This window comes from Theropithecus gelada, chromosome 12 (assembly GCF_003255815.1).
Source record: "Theropithecus gelada isolate Dixy chromosome 12, Tgel_1.0, whole genome shotgun sequence".
Lineage (NCBI taxonomy): Eukaryota > Metazoa > Chordata > Mammalia > Primates > Cercopithecidae > Theropithecus > Theropithecus gelada.
Genome location: NC_037680.1, coordinates 38,742,537 through 38,761,320, shown reverse-complemented (window position 1 = coordinate 38,761,320; position 18,784 = coordinate 38,742,537). Strand labels below are relative to the sequence as shown.

Below are 18,784 nucleotides of genomic sequence, written 5' to 3'. Positions count from 1 at the left end.
CTTTTTAAAACCCATATATTAAGGCTTACATTTTACCCAATAAATTACATTTATTGGGTAGCTAGGTAACCTTTTTGTTTTGACTTTTGTTGCTAAAACTCAGTCTTAACTCACTAAATCATGGACTTTTCTACTTGGTAGAGACAAAACTGTACTTTAGCTTTCACTTTTTTCAGGTAAACTAAAACTCTAAAAGGTGAACTGCTTTAGTTTATCTGATGCCTTATAAGGAGAATAGATCTTGGAGGTGAAGTACCACTTGGTGTCTAAACATCTTACAGCATTTCCAGGTCAATATTCTGAACATCTCCTTGTAGCATTTTCTTTTTGCAATTCTCTAAATGAGATGGAAGAGTTGGAATGAAAGTGTATTTGTCCCAAAATATCAAATACTCTCTCAACCTTTTAAGGAAAAGCCTCCTTTGTATTCATTTTAATCTCATTTGCCTTTTTTCTCCTAATGTTAAAAACAGATTGCAGGTGGGAAATTCTGCTTAATTAAAATTTGAATGAGTTGGGTTTAATTTATCAAGGTTTAATTATAAATTAAATATATGTAAATTAAATGTGACCATGGATCCAAGTAGACTGCTTCTATTCATTACAACTAATCCTTTCCTAGATTTGAAAACTGCATTACTAATATATCAAAACCGACTTTGCGATTTTCTAAAAACAGCCATATATTTTTACATCTGAGAAGTACTATGTTCCAAAGGAAACAGTAACATTCCTCAGTATCTCAGCGGCAATATTTATTATCTTTTCAGTGAAATTCATATTTATCAAGAAATGCCAGTGTGATTTTCTTGAGCCAAATACACTGTATAATAGAAGTTATATGGGTTTATTTAATGTATGTGTGTGTTTCATAAATACTTCCAAATTACATGAATTCTCTCTAATAAATTTTACTGTATAATTAGTTCCCTTAATATTTTATAGGCTTACCAGATTAAAAATGGCATATTTATGTAGTATATGATTTTCTTTTCCACATTCAGGTTCTCTCTTTAGGAGCAGATGTCCTACCTGAATACAAACTGCAGACGCCACGCATCAACAAGTTTACAATATTGCACTACAGCCCTTTCAAGGCAGTCTGGGACTGGCTTATCCTGCTGTTGGTCATATACACTGCTATATTTACTCCCTACTCTGCAGCCTTCCTCCTCAATGACAGAGAAGAACAGAAAAGACGAGAATGTGGCTATTCTTGTAGCCCTTTGAATGTGGTAGACTTGATTGTGGATATTATGTTTATCATAGATATTTTAATAAACTTCAGAACAACATATGTAAATCAGAATGAAGAAGTGGTAAGTGATCCCGCCAAAATAGCAATACACTACTTCAAAGGCTGGTTCCTGATTGACATGGTTGCAGCAATTCCTTTTGACTTGCTGATTTTTGGATCAGGTTCTGATGAGGTAAGAACTGCTTAAGATTCTTATTTTCTGAAAGACTGCAATTATAAAAGTGAATCTATTTTAACTGCAAAAAGAATAGTTGCTTTGCAAGCTTCTTGTATCTCACAGGTAAAATTCATTTTCAATTGGGGATGCTACAGAATGAAATGAAACCATTTTGCCATTGCAAATCGAATTCTTTCTCTTTTTGCTAAGAGATGTAAAAGGTTCTCCATTCTTTATCTACCAAATTAAACTTGGAAACAAGTGGTCCATAGCACACACCACATTCCCAGGATTTAAAATCTCTACTTACTAACTTCATGGGTGTAAAACTGTCAAATATTAAGTATGTGTCTGTTTTTCTTAACTCATTATTAAGGTTTGAGAGAGCAGAGATTTGGTTTTTGTTCAAATTATGCAAAGAGGGCACCTTCTGGAATGTCCTATTCAAAAATGCATTTTCTTAAATAATATTCAGCTTGGAAAGTACTTTTTTGGTATCCCATTACCTAATAAAATTGGAAACTAAGAAAATATGAGAAGTGTACGTATTGTGCATTTTCTGGATAGAAGGTCCAGAACTTTAATCAGCTCCTCAAAAGATTCTTTGATCCAAAAGAACTTAAGTTTTCCTACAGTTCCTTTCATCTAATTTCCATTATTTTTACCATTTATAAACTTTCTGGATTCCATAATGGAAAGATTTTCAGAATGCTTAAAAGTAGTTCCAAAGGAATAGGTTGAAAAAGATAACCTCAATATGTTGGATTTTTTTAAATTGTGTATTTTTCTACATAAGAACCCTGCCCTGCACCAACTTCCTCCTTTCTCCCACAAAGAGGAGGCCAACTCCTCTTGGCAGATGGTTGCTTCCTAGCTAATGAAGGTTTTAGAACAAGATAATCCTCCTCGACCAAGGGGAACCAAAAGATTTTATTTCTAAATCTATTTATTTGTTAGAAATAAACTCGCTCCTATAGAATATGCTGATAGAACTCTGAGTCAGTTAAAAGCAGGGCAATGAAACAATACATTTTTCCTGGGTTCTACAATTTTAAACAAAGTCCCAACCTGACTTCTCTCATCTGTAAAAGGATGATAATAATATTACCTTCTCCCTTTGCTTTTTTTTCTAATTTGAGACTCTAATGAGATAATACATGTGACTTAGCAAAATACTTTTTAAAAATCAGCTGTTCTTAAATTAGCTGAACTTTTAATGTTAGCTACTCCTAACTTTGAGTTTTAACTAAAAGACAAGAGAGTGAAATACTTCTTTATTAATATATATCTTTGAGTTTCTTATAATGGGTGATTCATATCATTACACATATCATATCAACTTATGTTGATGAACAATAAAATAAAAACTCATTCTTTCAGAAGTTAAAATATATTCACCAACAGCAAACACTAGTGATTTTGTAGATAAGCTTAGAAGTATAATGGGAGAAGTTTTAAGAAGCTTGTGTCTTTTAAATTTTAAAGTCTGGATTTTAAAATGCCCTGAAAATTCTGGACATAATGTTAGTGTTACCCCCAAATTAAAATCTAGTACTGCTGCCAATGTAGATCTTAGAACTAGAAGTAACCACAGGTAACCATCTAGTTCAATCCTCTGCCTAGGAAGCTAAAGTATTATTATTCCCATTTTACAGATGAGACTATTGAAACCTAGAATTGTTCAGTGATGCACTCAGTCCTATTTTCTGCATTACTCTTAGTTACTAATATAATACTTTATTCATTCAAAAAAAATTTTTGTTGGGTACCCTTCAAAGTGACAGGCACTGTCCTAGGTTTAGAGATTCAGAAGTAAATCAAACAAAGTTTGTGTTCTCCAGAAACTTACATTCTAGGATTGAGGAAGAGAGGTAGGGGATGGCAGAGGGCGCAAGACAGTTAATAAACAAACCACCAAACACAGTGCAGAATGGTTTCAGGAAAGAGTAAATGCTGTGATGATAACAAAGCAGGTGAATGAGATAGAGAAAGACCTGGATGGATGGCTAATTTGAATTGGAAATTACAAAAGGCCAATAAGGAGAGGCCATTTGAGTTGAGACTTGACAGGAAGAAACCATCCACAGGAGACCGCTGTGGAGAGCATTTCACACAGAAAAAAACACTAGTGAAAATGTGGCATTTGGGCCACAAGTTTGTTATGGTAAAGGAACAGAAAGATGGCTGGTGGCTGCCAGGCTGAACCACACAGTAAGAGGTGGAATGCTAAGGTTTAAGAAGGCAGAGACAGGGACCAAATCACATAGATACGTGGGATTTCTTCTTTATTCTGGCTGCAATGGAGTCTTTGGAAAGGGAATGATATTATCTGATGGACATTTTGAAGACTGCAGACTAGAGAGTCAGGCTAGGAGCAGGGAACTAGTTCAGACCACATGTGGTGATGCAGGACAAAACAACAGCTTGGTTGCAACAGAAATGAAGAAAAGTAAATAAATTTGGGATATATTTTGGAGGTGAGCTGCCAAGGCTTGTTGATGGATTAAGTATTGAATGGAAGAGTAGGAGAAAAACCAGAGTTAAGGGTGGTGCAAACATTTTTTGTTGCTTGTTTATTCTTATTGAAACATTTCTTTGGTGAAGGGCAGGAGGGTTGCTGAAGTAAAATTATAAATGGTAATGCATTATTCAGATGGAAAAACCTTACGGGGAAAAAGTGTGTCATGGGGAAGAAATTCCTGTTTTAGCCAGCTTAAGTTTGTGATGACTATTGGTTATTCAACTATAGGTGACATGTAGGCGAGTTAAGTACCCCATGAGCACCTAGAAAAATAATATGTGAGTATAAGAAGAGAAATGAGATCCATTAAGTTAAATATTAGATATAATCATGGCAAAGATTGGTTTGGATCAGCTTGTATATAAGAACCATGTGTCAGTTTTCTGTGCGGATCTGTTAAGGGTCTGGAGACACATATTTGACAGGTCAAAAATAAAGCCTTAAAACCTACACTTTTTTAAGTATCAGGGATGATTTTGTTGTTTAGATATACAAGATCCAGTAGCCATATCTGGAATAAAGAGGAGTCCCAGGAGAGGGCTTTCATATGTTCATAGATGAATATTTCTACACAATAAATGCATAAGTACATAAACAAATGCATAAGTACACACATAAACAAATTAAGAGTGATTTTCAACAAATTATAAGAACAGTCATAATTTCTTAATTGCTGAATTTTAAGACAGGGTCTCATTCTGTCAGCCAAGCTGGAGTGCAGTGTTGTGATCTCAGCTCAATGCAGCCTCTGCCTCCCGGGCTCAAGTGATCCTCCGCCTCAGTCTACCGAGGAGCTGGGACCACAGGCAGATGCCACCATACCCGGCTAATTTTCATATTTTTTGTAAAGAGGGTTCACTATGTTGCCCAGGCTGATCTCGAACTCCAAGCTCAAGTGATCCGCTGGCCTCAGCCTCCCAAAGTGCTGGAATTACAGGTGTGAGCCAGTGTGCCTGGCCCTAAAATGTTTTCTATCCATCAAAGCATCATAGATGAGCTTAGAAAACGTAATTTTGTCAATGTCAATTGCCAATTTCCCTAAATGTTAAGCTAATGTTTTTTATATTCAACCCTTCGAAAAACATAGGATTTTTATCTATATTATTTAATCTATGTAACAGGTGTTAATAAATGCTAAGAGATATATTGGCATATACATTTTTACTAAAGAAGACATGGCGCGGCCGGGCTCAGTGGCTCACACCCGTAATCCCAGCACTTTGGGAGGCCGAGGCGGGCGGATCACGAGGTCAGGAGATCGAGACCATCCTGGCGAACACGATGAAGCCCCGTCTCTATTAAAAATACAAAAAACAAAATTAGCCGGGCGTGGTGGAAGGAGCCTGTACTCCCAGCTACTCTGGAGGCTGAGGCAGGAGAATGGCGTGAATCCAGGAGGCAGAGCTTGCAGTGAGCTGAGATCGCGCCACTGCACTCCAGCCTGGGCGACAGAGCGAGATTCCATCTCAAAAAAAAAAAAAGAAAAAAAAAAAAAAAAGGCACAATTGTTCATATTTTTCTAAATAACTGTTTAATTTTTTTCTTACATAATTACAAATCACCTACAATAACTAGAGGATCTTCTATAATGTTAAAAAAAACATGTTGAAGAAAAATAAATACTGGCAATAACTGGGCTTGCCTTTGTCATTAATATCTTCCTGATGATGATGCCATCCAGAGAGACAATAAAAAGATTCTCTATTTCCTAATTTCTGCATCAGCAAACATCATACCACCCATTACATCAATCATTGGCAAATTTTATCTGTATCATTGGTTCAAAGGAACAATGTTATTGGCTCAGTCTCCAGAAAGTTAACTTTTGATTATCTGCCTCATATTTTCCCATATTTAGCTCATCTGTGACCAATCTTAATTTCAGAGATATTAACAGCTGAAATCTACAAAACTCTGCTCAATTACATGCTTCATTAACCTCTCACTCCCCAGAAAATTAGGATTCTTGCAATTGATTATTTGTTTCATTGACCCCTCTCCTTTCACACTTTACCGTTATTTTTTCTGAATCCTGAATACAAGCAAAAAAGGCCTTTGAAACCTAAGTAACTACTGTGCTCTTTGAGGGAAAATTCCAATAGAAAAGAGGAATTCTGATCATAATAATATGTTTGATTTATTAGTCTGATAGATGAATTGTGAAATGGATGCAAGGAAAATCTTCGCAGATATCTGTGTGCAATCTCTGAGCATTTTGACAGCTGAACTTGATTTTTATAATAGATACCTTTAGTTTAAACATCCAGTACAATCATGTTCAACTTTTAGGAACAGATCACATTTTGCAGACACATATACATATACATGTCTACACATAAAGTTGCTAAATCTCCTTAGATAGTTTTTGGGAGTTTGGGCAGAGGTTTCTATTGGCTTATATTTGGAGCTATTGGTCATGCCTCTAAAAATGTATGGCATGACGTATAAGAGATATGAGATCCCCAATGGAAAAATTATTTTGCTTTTAGTTGATCATTTGTTCATTTGTATATGATTGATTGTCTACATTTTGCTAGAGATGGCATAAAGTATGACTCTTGGTAAAATATTTCTCAGGACAAGTCAAATTATCATTTAAAAAATATGACATCCCTAGTTATTTATTTGTTGTAACATTTGCATACTACTGTTTAGAATCACTTGATGGTCAGTTGTCTGTTACTGTAGAGAAAGCAAAAGTGAGTTCAAACTGCAGAAAAATAAAATGTTAATTGTAAAACAAAACAAAAAAAAAGTGTCTCAATAATAAAGGTTATTAAATATTGAAATGAGTTTCCCAGTAAAGCTGTAAAAATGTCCTCTTTAAAAGCCATACTTTAGAAGTATTTGTGAGGTTTGATATAAATAAATGACAATCTAGGTAATGTTTTAGACACATTCAGAATATATCTCTTTGATTGTATTAGTGAATGCGTTCTTAGAAATATTGCAATGATGTAGTTAAGCTGAACAAAGGGCTAGAAACTAGTTTCCAATATTCTTGAGATTTATTGAACAAATAATAATTGAATGCTGTATATAAACACCAGAACTTAGAGGGAATTAGCTGAAATGAAATCTAAAGCAAAATATGAGTGTGGAGTAATGACATTTATTACTTGTCTGGTGTTAACATTTCCCCACTTGCAGCCAAAATATTTATTGACAAAAAGGACAAATGATGGATTAAGTAGAAAACTTCAGTGATCATTCATTCTATCAAACCTGCATATGAAACCAAAGATCACCTACTTATATATTTTCATTTATGGAAGAATAATTGTATCACTTATTTAGAGGCAAAAGTTTTAGAGAGTAAATCTCTGAAATAATATATTTTAAATATAAGATTCTTAAAAATGTTTACTAAAAAATAAGGTACAATAATTTTTCAAAAATTTTTAAATATTTCTGAACAAAAGATTTTTTTCTTGTTAGTGAGTCTCTCTTTGTTTAACTGTAGACAATTTATTCTTGAGACAAGAAGTTACTTATTCTAATTTCAAGCCTTCAGAAAGAATTCCACTGACATGAAGAGAGAATTTTGTCTGATTTATTGTAAAATATCTACCAAAAAAAGAAAACACACAGTCTTCTTGAGTCTGGACCTAGTATCTAACATACATACAAAACGTCAATTGTTTAGAATATATATATATGTATTTAAATAATGTTTAGTTTAAAAATTAATATACATAATAAAGGAAACTAACTTCTACCTCAATATAAGAAGTTATCTAGGGCTTCAGTAAACAGTGGATGTGGATATGTTTTTAAAGTTTTGAAATTGAATGATATTAATCAGCCACCCAGAAAAATGAATAATTGAATTTTTGGAAAAAGAGTTACTTTAGATTAAAAATAATAGTATTGGCAAGATACATTAAAATTAAAAATCTTACATAGACCTACTTTACTGTGACATTTTGGAAAAAAGAGTTGGAAAATTATTCAATCACAATAAATGAGTTGAGCTCTGAGATAGCATGGGTGCTGGTGGGTGAAAACTTGACTTGTTAAGAGTCCATTATATCCCCTTTGCTATACTTAGTGACAGGACTAGAAAACAAAGTGCCTTGCTTCAATGTACTGCAAAATGACTCACCTCTTTTTATATCTTATTTTCATTATGTGTTTGTATTTTATAACAATAACCACATTTTGCCATCTACTGAGCTTTTATGCTCTTTTTAGTTGCTTTCAAGACTAACAAACAGACATTTTTCTAACACCAGTGAAAAGTTCAAGAAATACCATCTAAGAGACAGTTTTTTATCTCTAGTTTCTACAATTGTTGTGAATAGATTTATGGATAGTTGCATTTATTATATTTTCAAAAATAATAAAATTGAGATTTTCATAATGTCTGGGTATTACATGAAATTAGATGTGCTGGGAGATAATTATGCAATCTGAAAACAATTATACTCAGATTCTGATCTTAGCAATATATAATAAGGTAGTTGTTGGTCCTGTTTCTCACTTGCAGGTAACATAAAGATGGCCCATTAAACTAAACAATGAGGCTAAGGGTTTAGAACAAATTGGCAGAAGATTGATAATTATTAAGTCTACTCTCTCTTAGATTTTAGTGCAATCACTTCTTTCTATTCTGCAATCTGGGGCAAGACATCTTAAGTTTTTAAAGCAATATTAAAATAATAAGCAGGAAAGAGTTATTACAATACTAAACATCATCTACAAGATGTGTTATACACAACTGTAGCTATGCCCAGCTATGCACAACGAATGCCCAGGTGTGTTAGCCACAATTTGATAACAATAGAAGTAAGGCAAGGCATCTGTTACATTGTCAAGCCAGCATATGTAGTTATTCTGGTACATGTTACAAAATTACAAGAGAATAGCTTTGACTCTTGAAGTCAATATTCACTCGTTCTTACAATGCAACTGAGAGAGATAATTACTACTTAGTAATTTCTTCCCCTTCCCCCTCCTTTGTGTCTCTGTCATTACTTCTGCAATTATTTAGCATGAATACTGTCATACATGTTGAGATTTCAACATGTCCCATTTATCTTAAACTTTCTTTCTCCAGAAATGATGTCACTTATATGTTGTCATGTACATTATATTGTTTTATCTGCTTAGAGAACTTATTGTCATATAGATTTTAACTTCATTTTGATAGAATGCTAGAAGAATCATCAGAGATTTCTTTGGAAAGAAGGCAAAAAGGCAGCTTGCATGCACAGCAGATTTCATTGCTTTTCTTATCATAACATCATTTTTACTCTACCATCTTTTTCAACCAGCAGAGACATTAGTACTTATTATCACAACATGTTATAAAAACAGCTCATTTATTTTAAAGTTTTTCACTTCATTTAACCAACATTTGGAGAATTTTTATTATACTTCATTTACTTTGAGGGTCAGAGAGAAATTTTGCTCCAAAAACAAGAAAATGTTAACAATAATTCTCAAATATTTCTGATCTCTCAGGATAAGTAAACAGAACGTAGAATTAAGAGGAAAAATAAACATAGGAAGCTGAGTTGTGTAGAAATGGCGAAATGTTGAACCAGGGTGACTCCTACCAGAGTCTGAGCGGTCAGTTTGCCTACATGAAGTCCGTCTTTCAATGCCCCTGCCATTTCCCGGGGGGAGCTGCAGGGCCAGTATGGAGAGGCCCCCACTTGTGATTCCAGATATCTAAGTATTGCATTTAAAAAGGGTGGAGGCTCTTTGAACCCATTTCACAACATAGAGTTCCTGCTTATATATGGAAAGAAAAATGTAAAGGATGTTTAAATAGAAACACAGAGTTCCTGTTTATTGGGTGTTATCTATAACTTTGTAAGGTTGGTCTTATTATTTATATTCACAGATGAAGAAACTGAAGTGTAAGATTAAATGAATAACTTGTCCAAGTGGACACACTGGTATGGAGGCAGAATTCAAACATAAGTTTGTCTGTTCCAAAGTCCTAGCACATAACTGCTAAGCTAAATATTAATAATACATATATGAGAAAGTTTGCTTTTCTCTCAGGGATCCAGCCAATAATAATTTAAAGCCTATATTCATTCATAGGGAAGAAATATACTTTTGAAACTATAAAGAAGAAAAAAAGCAAGCATCTTCATTCTACTCTGAAAAACAACTCAGTATTGGAGACAGAGAAGACTCACCTCTCTAAACATCCCCAAATGAGCAGAGACCAGAGTCCGGTTATGATAAATACATGTCAACTACACAAGCTCCTCTCACCTTTAAAGAGTTCCAATACTAACAGAGAATAATTCAGGAGAGACTAAGTGATCCCCTTTCCCTTGTGATCACAAGAAACTGTAGACACTTATTAGAACATTTTTTTAAAAGACAGGGTCTTGCTCTGTTGCCCAGGCTAGAGTGCAATGGCACAATAATAGCTCACTGCAATCTCAAATTCCTGGGCTCAAGTGATCCTCCACCTCAGCCTCCAGAGTAGCTGGGACTACAGGCACCCGCCACCATACCCAGCTAATTTATTTTATTTTATTTTATTTTAATTTTTTTAGAGGCCGAGTCTCACTATATTGCCCAGGCTGGTCTCAAACACCTGGGCTGAAGCAATCCTACTGCTTCAGCCTGCCAAAGTACTGGGATTATAGGCACAAGCCACCACACCCAGCCAGAACATTTTAATGAAAAAGTTTTTTTAATATTTAGTGCTCCTTTGTTATCATCAATATTAATGCATAGGGTGTGGTAGTTATTCCATGTGCTATTTCTTCCATTAAGATATAAGTGCTCTTAACATAGTTGGATGTGCTTTGGGAAATAAGCAGCAACAATGAACAGACAAAATGACTCAATAATTGATTGGTAAACACCATGTAACTATGGAATAATTACATGCCCTGTGAATTATACAGTACTTATAGTTGATGTTATTTAGGAAACCTAAGAAATGAGCTTGTAATTTGTACTTATCAGATTTGAAGTCCAAACAACCAGTTAAGTATCCTGTTATTATATCGAAGTATCCTATCATTAGATACCTGGTCAGTAATAATCACCCAATTAGTTGCACATGTCATAGCCAAAAGCAAAATGCAATTATAATATCACTGGGACATCAAGAAATAATTTCTCAATTTAGCACGTTTAGGAATAAAAACATGCATTTAAATGTAGTGCCTAATTCATGCATGCAATCATCCAGTAAGTGTTCCCACAGTTATGGGAAGAAGGGGCTTGACTGGCTGGCTCCTTCTCATTATCCAGATCTTTTACAACTCAAATGTCAGCTCCTCAGCAAGGCCCTTCTTGGTCTTCATTTTTAAAGCCATTTCTACCCCAATCTACACCTCCAAATACCCTCTATCATATTTCTGTGCTTACTGTCATCATGTCACTTTTTTCTCTCTGAAATTAATTAATTATTTTTTAAAAATCTCTCTCTCCTCAGTAGAGTACGACCTTGTTTTCTCTTCATTAGATTAGACACGTTTTCTATTAAATAACTGTCTCTATTAGGAAAGTAACCATGTCTGTTTGTTTGACACTATAATCCCAGTGTGTGGCCTTAGTAGGCACGCAGTAACACACTAGAATTTATGTTGGTGAATAAATGAGTCACTGAGGACTTATGCAAGGCACTTAGAACATAAAACAAGACAGATTCTCTGCCGCGTGGGTCTTGCATGCCACAATACTGAATTACTGTGTCATGCACTTTCAAAGTATTTTCCAAAGCGGGTATCATCTTTAAAAAAAAAAAAGAACTAAGTTTAATACTGAGTTTAAATAGACAGTCATGCTTAATGCTACCATACTGTCTTAACCTGTTCTTGTCCACTTTGCTTCACATTAATGTACTTTGAATTGTTTACCAACTGTTTCTGACTGTGTACATTTATTTCTGCAGACAACAACATTAATTGGTCTTTTGAAGACTGCCCGGCTCCTCCGTCTTGTGCGCGTGGCCAGGAAACTGGATCGATATTCAGAATACGGCGCTGCTGTTCTAATGCTCTTAATGTGCATCTTTGCCCTGATTGCTCACTGGCTGGCTTGCATTTGGTATGCGATTGGGAATGTAGAAAGGCCTTATCTGACTGACAAAATCGGATGGTTGGATTCCTTAGGACAACAAATTGGGAAACGTTACAATGACAGTGACTCAAGTTCTGGACCATCCATTAAAGACAAATACGTCACAGCACTTTATTTTACCTTCAGCAGTTTAACCAGTGTAGGATTCGGGAATGTGTCTCCTAACACGAATTCGGAGAAAATCTTTTCAATTTGTGTCATGTTGATTGGCTGTAAGTAGCTTTCTCTTCTGTTGTCTATTAGGATAGAATAATACCTTGAAATTAATATTTCTAAAGTATTTAGAGTCAGGCAAAGAAAAAATTACAGAAAATTGAGGAGATAATGGGATTACATATATGGGGACTGTATTCCATCAAATCTGATTCTCTCTGTGAAGTGGAGACACCAAAAAGGTCTTTCTGAACCTTAGGGAACTATGGGCATAAAATTGGAGCAACATGGTTTCAGGAATTGAAACTTGCAGTCCAGTGTTACTGCTATGAAAAGAGTATCTGTAATTTATTACCAATGGTTATTTTCTATTTCAAGCTGAGGCTAGATTAGAATGGGAAATTCTCATTTACACTACGTGATAGGTAGATAGATAGATAGATATAAAAAATGTTAACTATATATATCATCACAATTATTCTGTAAACTAATCTTTCATATACATGTGTATGTGTATATATAATATATAATATATAATACATATAATATATTATATATCACATATTATATATACATATATTATCTATACATATAATATATAATATATAGCATATATTATAGACATATATTATATATACCTATATAATATATATTATATGTAACATATATAATACATAATATATTATATATTATATTATTATATATTATATATATTATATATACACGCAACATACACATACCTATTTATACATAATATACATGTAATTTTCCCCTGTCATTTACTAAAAATTTCTTTTCCTGTGACATTATGTCAAGATCTAAGTGATTGGTTAATGTCATGAGCATCATTCGTAACAGATATTCTTTGGAATTAACAAAGCTTTGTTAAAAGATGTTTTAATATTAACATGTATATTTTAATAACACCGTGGAACCACTGAAGGTGAACTTGCTGTTTCCAGGCAGCAATTAGCAAAAGCATAAAAGCATGATGGATTTTTAGTTTCATTTTTTTACCGTATTTTTAAAAATAATTTCAACTTTTAGATTCAGGGAGTATGTGTGCAGGTTTGTTACATGGGTATATTGTGTGATGCTGAAGTTTGGGGTACGAATGCTTCCCATCACCCAGATCATGATCATAGTACCCAATAGGTAGTTTTTCAGTCGTTGGCCCCATCCCTTTATCTCACTCTACTAGTCCCACATGTGTATTGTTCTCATCTTTATGTCCATGTGTACATAATGCTTAGCCTCCACTTCGAAGTGAGAACATGTGGTATCTGGTTTTCTGTTCCTATATTAATTCACTTAGGATAATGGCCTACAGCTGCATCCATGTTGCTGCAAAGGACATACTTTTTTTTTTCTTTTTTATGGCTGTATAATAGTTCATATTGTATACATACTACGTTTTATTTATCCAGTTTACTGTTGATGGGCATCTAGGTTGATTCCATGTCTTCTTCAATGTGAATATGGCTGCAATGAACGTATAAGCACATGTGTCTTTTTGGTAGAATGTTTTATTTTTCTTCAGGCGTATACCCAGTAATGGAACTGACAGGTCGAATGATAATTCTGTTTTAAGTTGTTTGAGAAACCTCCAAACTGCATTCCACAGTTGCTGGACTAATCTATATTTCCCTCAAGCAATAATAAATGCTTATATCCCCTAATATAAACATTCCATTTTCTCCACAGCCTCGCCATCATCTGTTATCCAAATCGTATTTCCTAGGTTTTCTTCTAGGATTCTTACGGTTTGAGGTCTTACATTCCAATCTTAAATCCATCTTGATTTAACATTTGTAGATGGTGAAAGATAGGGGTCCAGTTCAACACTTCTGCATATGGCTAGCCAGCTGTCTCAGCACCATTTATTGAATAGGGCGTTCTTTATACATTGCTTATTTTTGTCAACTTTGTTGAAGATCAGATGGCTGTAGGTGTGCAGTTTTATTTCTGGGTTTTCTATTCCATTCCATTGGTCTATGTGTCTGTTTTTGCACCAGTACCATGCTGTTTTGGTTACTGTGGCCTTATAGTATAGTTTGAAGTTGGGTAATGTGATGCTTCCAGCTTTGTGCTTTTTTTTTTTTTTTTTTTTTTTTTTTTTTTGAGACGGAGTCTCGCTCTGTCGCCCAGGCTGGAGTGCAGTGGCCGGATCTCAGCTCACTGCAAGCTCCGCCTCCCGGGTTCACGCCATTCTCCTGCCTCAGCCTCCCGAGTAGCTGGGACTACAGGCGCCCGCCACCTCGCCCGGCTAGTTTTTTGTATTTTTTAGTAGAGACGGGGTTTCACCGTGTTAGCCAGGATGGTCTCGATCTCCTGACCTCGTGATCCACCCATCTCGGCCTCCCAAAGTGCTGGGATTACAGGCTTGAGCCACCGCGCCCGGCCGCTTTGTGCTTTTTGTTTAGGATTGCTTTGGCTATTCAGGCTCTGTTTCACTTTCTATAAATTTCATAATAGTTCTTTTTTCTAATTCTGTGGAAAATGACATTGGTAGTTTGATAGGAATAGCATTGAATCTGTAAATTGCTTTGAGGAGTATGGCCATTTTAATAATATTGCCTCTTTCAATTCATGGGCATGAAATGTTTGTCCATTTGTTTGTGTCATCTATGGTTTCTTTCAGCAGTGTTTTGTAGGTCTCCTTGTAGACATCTTTCACCTCCTTGGTTAGATGTATTCCTAGTTATTTTATTTTTTGACTATTGTAAATGTGATTGCATTCTTGATTTGGAACATTATTGGTGCATGGAAATGCTACTAATTTTTGTACCTTGATTCTGTATCTTGAAACTTTACTGAAGACATTTATCATTTCTAGGATCTTTTTGGTTGTTTATAGGAATAGAATAATATTATCAGCAAAGAGAGATAATTTGACTTTTTCATTTCCTCTTTGGAGGCCGTTTATTTCTTTATCTTGCCTGCTTGTTCTAGCTAGGACTTCTAGTGCTATGTTGAATAGGAGTGGTGAGAGTGGGCATCCTTGTGTTGCTCCTGCTTAATGGGAATGCTTCCAGCTTTTTCCCATTCATGATATTGGCTGTGGGTTTCCAATAGATTGTTTTTATTATTTTGAAGTATGATCTTTCAATGCCTAGTTTGTTGAGGGTTTTTAATCAGGAAAATTTTGGATTTTAAGCATGGTTTATTTCTAAAGATTCACGAAGAACATCATCCTTAGAATGCATAGAAAGTTGAAAATAGATCCCGATAGTTGATTTTTAAATGTCAACATGATAATAAAATGTGCTTAGATAAATCCCTATTAATGAAATGTAAATAAATTCACCAAGTTTATTGTCTACTTTATATCCAATGTACTTTTCATAAGTTTTTATTTTAGTAGCATTTGTGTAAGCAAACAACATTACATTTCAGTAACTATTAAGACATTCTACAAATTCAGTCCAAGTCTAGGCTGCAAACACAGAAGTAGCATTGTACCCAGACAGAAATGGAAGTTGGATCTCCTAGAATAAAGTAGAAATATGTATTCCAGAGAGACTGAACACAGAGCAAGCACAGTTCCAACCATTTTGTGATTACAACTACTAGTAAACACTTTATAGGGGTCATCTGCTTTAGTGGCATAGGTATCAAACAAGGAAAAACTTGGTCTTAATTAAACACATATGTAGCAGAAATATCTTTTTAAGAAAATAGAACCTGTATTTTGAAACTTAGAATTTTTAAGAAAGACTTTTAAAAATGGCACTTGTTTAGCCACTTCACCACTTAGTAATCCACACCACTTGTAAGGATTAAGTAAAATACGTAGTGCTATTTATCATGTGAATTTTTTTAAATTGAAGATAGCTCAGTTCTTTACTTGCTCTGCACCTAATCTCCATTCCCTCAATCAGGGAATTTTAGTCAGTTTTCTTCCTTTGTCTTTCTTTCCTTCCTTTCTTCTTCGCTTCCTTTTTTTCTTTTTTAATATAGCACTAGACTATTTCTGTTAATATGTTAAGAATAATACATGTTTTCTGCAGATGAATTGTATCTTTTAAGAAAAAAGAAAGCACTCTAATCAAATTGGTTATAGTAGGATACACCCACATTCCACATACCGTCATTTATTTGAATATAAGACTTGGTTCTATACACCTTAATCCAAATGGGATTATGTAAAGCTTTATGTCACGCAGGAAATACTTTATAGGTACTCCTGGAGAACCGCACCATGACCTATTATGTCATAAATAAAGAAAAGAGTAAAATTAAGACTTGAAATTTGGCAATAATAAGAATACTGAAATTTATGTACCCATTTGATGTATATAGGTGTATCTGCACACGATATTCTCAGTTCAATCTAACTATATTCTAAAATGATATGGTTTTATCTATGCCCATACTCCTCAGACCTTTTAGTGGCCTTATTTCAGCCTGAAAAAATAAAATAACAAAAAATGTGATTAAAAAATGTATATGTGCTAATTACAACTATTGTGATTATCAGGTTGAACTTTCTCAGCATCCTGAGTTTAACTCTAATCTTTATTCTAAAAGAAAAATTTGAAGCCAAGTCATAGAAAACAAGGCAATCAACCCTCTATCTTATAGCAATATAATTTAAGGAAACTAAAAATAAAACACTAAATGCAAATAGTAAATATCGAATGCATATAGATTGTTATATGCATTTTGTAAAGCTGCTGTTTGCAAAGACAGTTTTTGTACTGCTGACCGTGTACAGACTACAGTAACCAGATAATACGTTTTAAAAGTGTGCATAATTCAAAATAAAAAAGGAAGACTGTGAAGTCATTAAATAATTATAAATGTAAGTGATGCTCATATGTTTACACCTGTTTTATAACATATAGCATATTTTTATATTTTAAATATTATAAATAACATGTATATATTTAATTTTAAAAAACACATAAGCCAGAAAAATAAAGGCAAATGTACTCCATTTCTGACCTGCTTGACAAACATCTTGATTGGAAGAATTTCTTATTTTTGTAGCAAGTAAAAAAAAAGTTACTAGAGTTCTGCTTCCAGTTATGATGGAGTTACTAAAACCTTACTCTCCTTCTATTAAAAACAAACAGAAAACTGATCAAAATATATAAGACAATTGTTTTCAGGCACTGGAAAATTAACAGGGAAGTTTGATCCCTGAAAGAAGGAAAGCAAACAATATGGGCCACATGTTTTCTTGACTTTTTGTCTGGAGGCACTTTCTGGACCACAGTGAACAGAGAAGGGAGAAATAACCTAAGCAGACCCCAGCAGTCTTACAGAGTTAAGAAAACAAGATCAGAGGTCATGGAGGCTAAGGTACTGCAATTTGCAAGACAGACAAGTGGAGAAGTAGTTATGGAAAAGAAAAGCCCCAGAAACCTACATAGATATCCTTTTGAGTCTTCTGATGAATACTAAGTCACAAATGCGTGGGGTAAAACTCCCTAAAATCCAGCAAAGAAATACCACAAATACTATAAGCTAAACAATTTCCAGAGCTCACATAGATGTGGGAGATTTTCAAATTTCAGCCAACAGAATGGAAAACCTTTATTGAACATCCAGGGTATTTGGTAGAAATCTCAGGAAAAAAAAAAAAAAAAATAGTGCTGTAGTACCAGGGCTAATCTGTCCCAAAAATAAGCTTAAACAGCAAGCTTCAAAAGGCACACGCTGATCCCCAAGTGGTTTAACTCCTGCAAGAACATCTAACTTCTTTTTAAGACAAAAAAAGTTACAAGCATTGAAGAAGGTTAAATTTATAGTGCCCAATATCTATTTAAAATTTAAGAGATATTATAAGAAACAGAAAAATGTAATTCTTAATAGGAAAAAAAAAATCAAGTAAAATGGAACCAGAATTTACAAAGATGATGAAGGCAAGCAAAAAAAAATTCTTTTTTTTTAAATAATAGCAGAAATTTTTTAATTTAAAAATAATGGTAGAATATTTTCCATAATTGATAAAAACTATAAACCACATATCCAAGAAGTCCAGTGAATCCCAAACAGGTTAAATATATGTAAAACACACTGGTGCACATCATAATCAAATATTAAATGCTGCCGGAGAAAAAAAGACACATCATATACAAAGGAAAAAGATAATGTTGATAGATTTCTTATTAGAAATGATGAAAGCCAAAGAAAATGGAACAAAATCCTTATATTGCTGAAAGAAAACTAAAATCTGTCAACATAGGAATCTATGTTTAATTAAACTACTCTTCAAAAATGACAAAACCTGACATAATTCTTCATGAGCAGACTACAAGAAATGATAAAGTTCTTCAAGTGAAAGGAAAATTATACCAGATGAAAATTTGATCAACACAAAAGAATGAAAAACTAGAAGTGGTAAATGTGTGAGTTAAAAAAAAAAAAAAATACTTTTTCCGTATTTCTAAATGTCTTCAAAAATAATTGACTCCTTAAAGCAAAAAATAATGTCAATGAATGTGGAGGTTTTATAACATATGTAGAAGGAGAAATTATGACAATGATAGTACCAAAAAGTGGGAAGAAGAAATAGAAATATATGTTGTTGTAAGATTCCTACATCATTCATGACATGGTATTATGCTATTTAAAGTAGATGTTGACTAATTTAAAATGCATGTTATAAATCCTACAACTATAG

The 18,784-nt window shown here is 34.0% G+C and overlaps 1 protein-coding gene across 2 annotated transcripts in view; it reads left to right on the top strand.

Moving 5' to 3' along the window:
- The window catches only part of KCNH7 (potassium voltage-gated channel subfamily H member 7), a 478,778-nt gene that overhangs the window by 400,951 nt on the left and 59,043 nt on the right, over positions 1 to 18,784 (top strand). For both annotated transcript variants that reach the window (XM_025404671.1, XM_025404672.1), the window contains 2 exons: positions 1,005 to 1,430; positions 11,813 to 12,212. In XM_025404671.1, the coding sequence (XP_025260456.1) occupies positions 1,005 to 1,430; positions 11,813 to 12,212 (826 nt within the window). The remainder of the gene's footprint in view (positions 1 to 1,004; positions 1,431 to 11,812; positions 12,213 to 18,784) is intronic.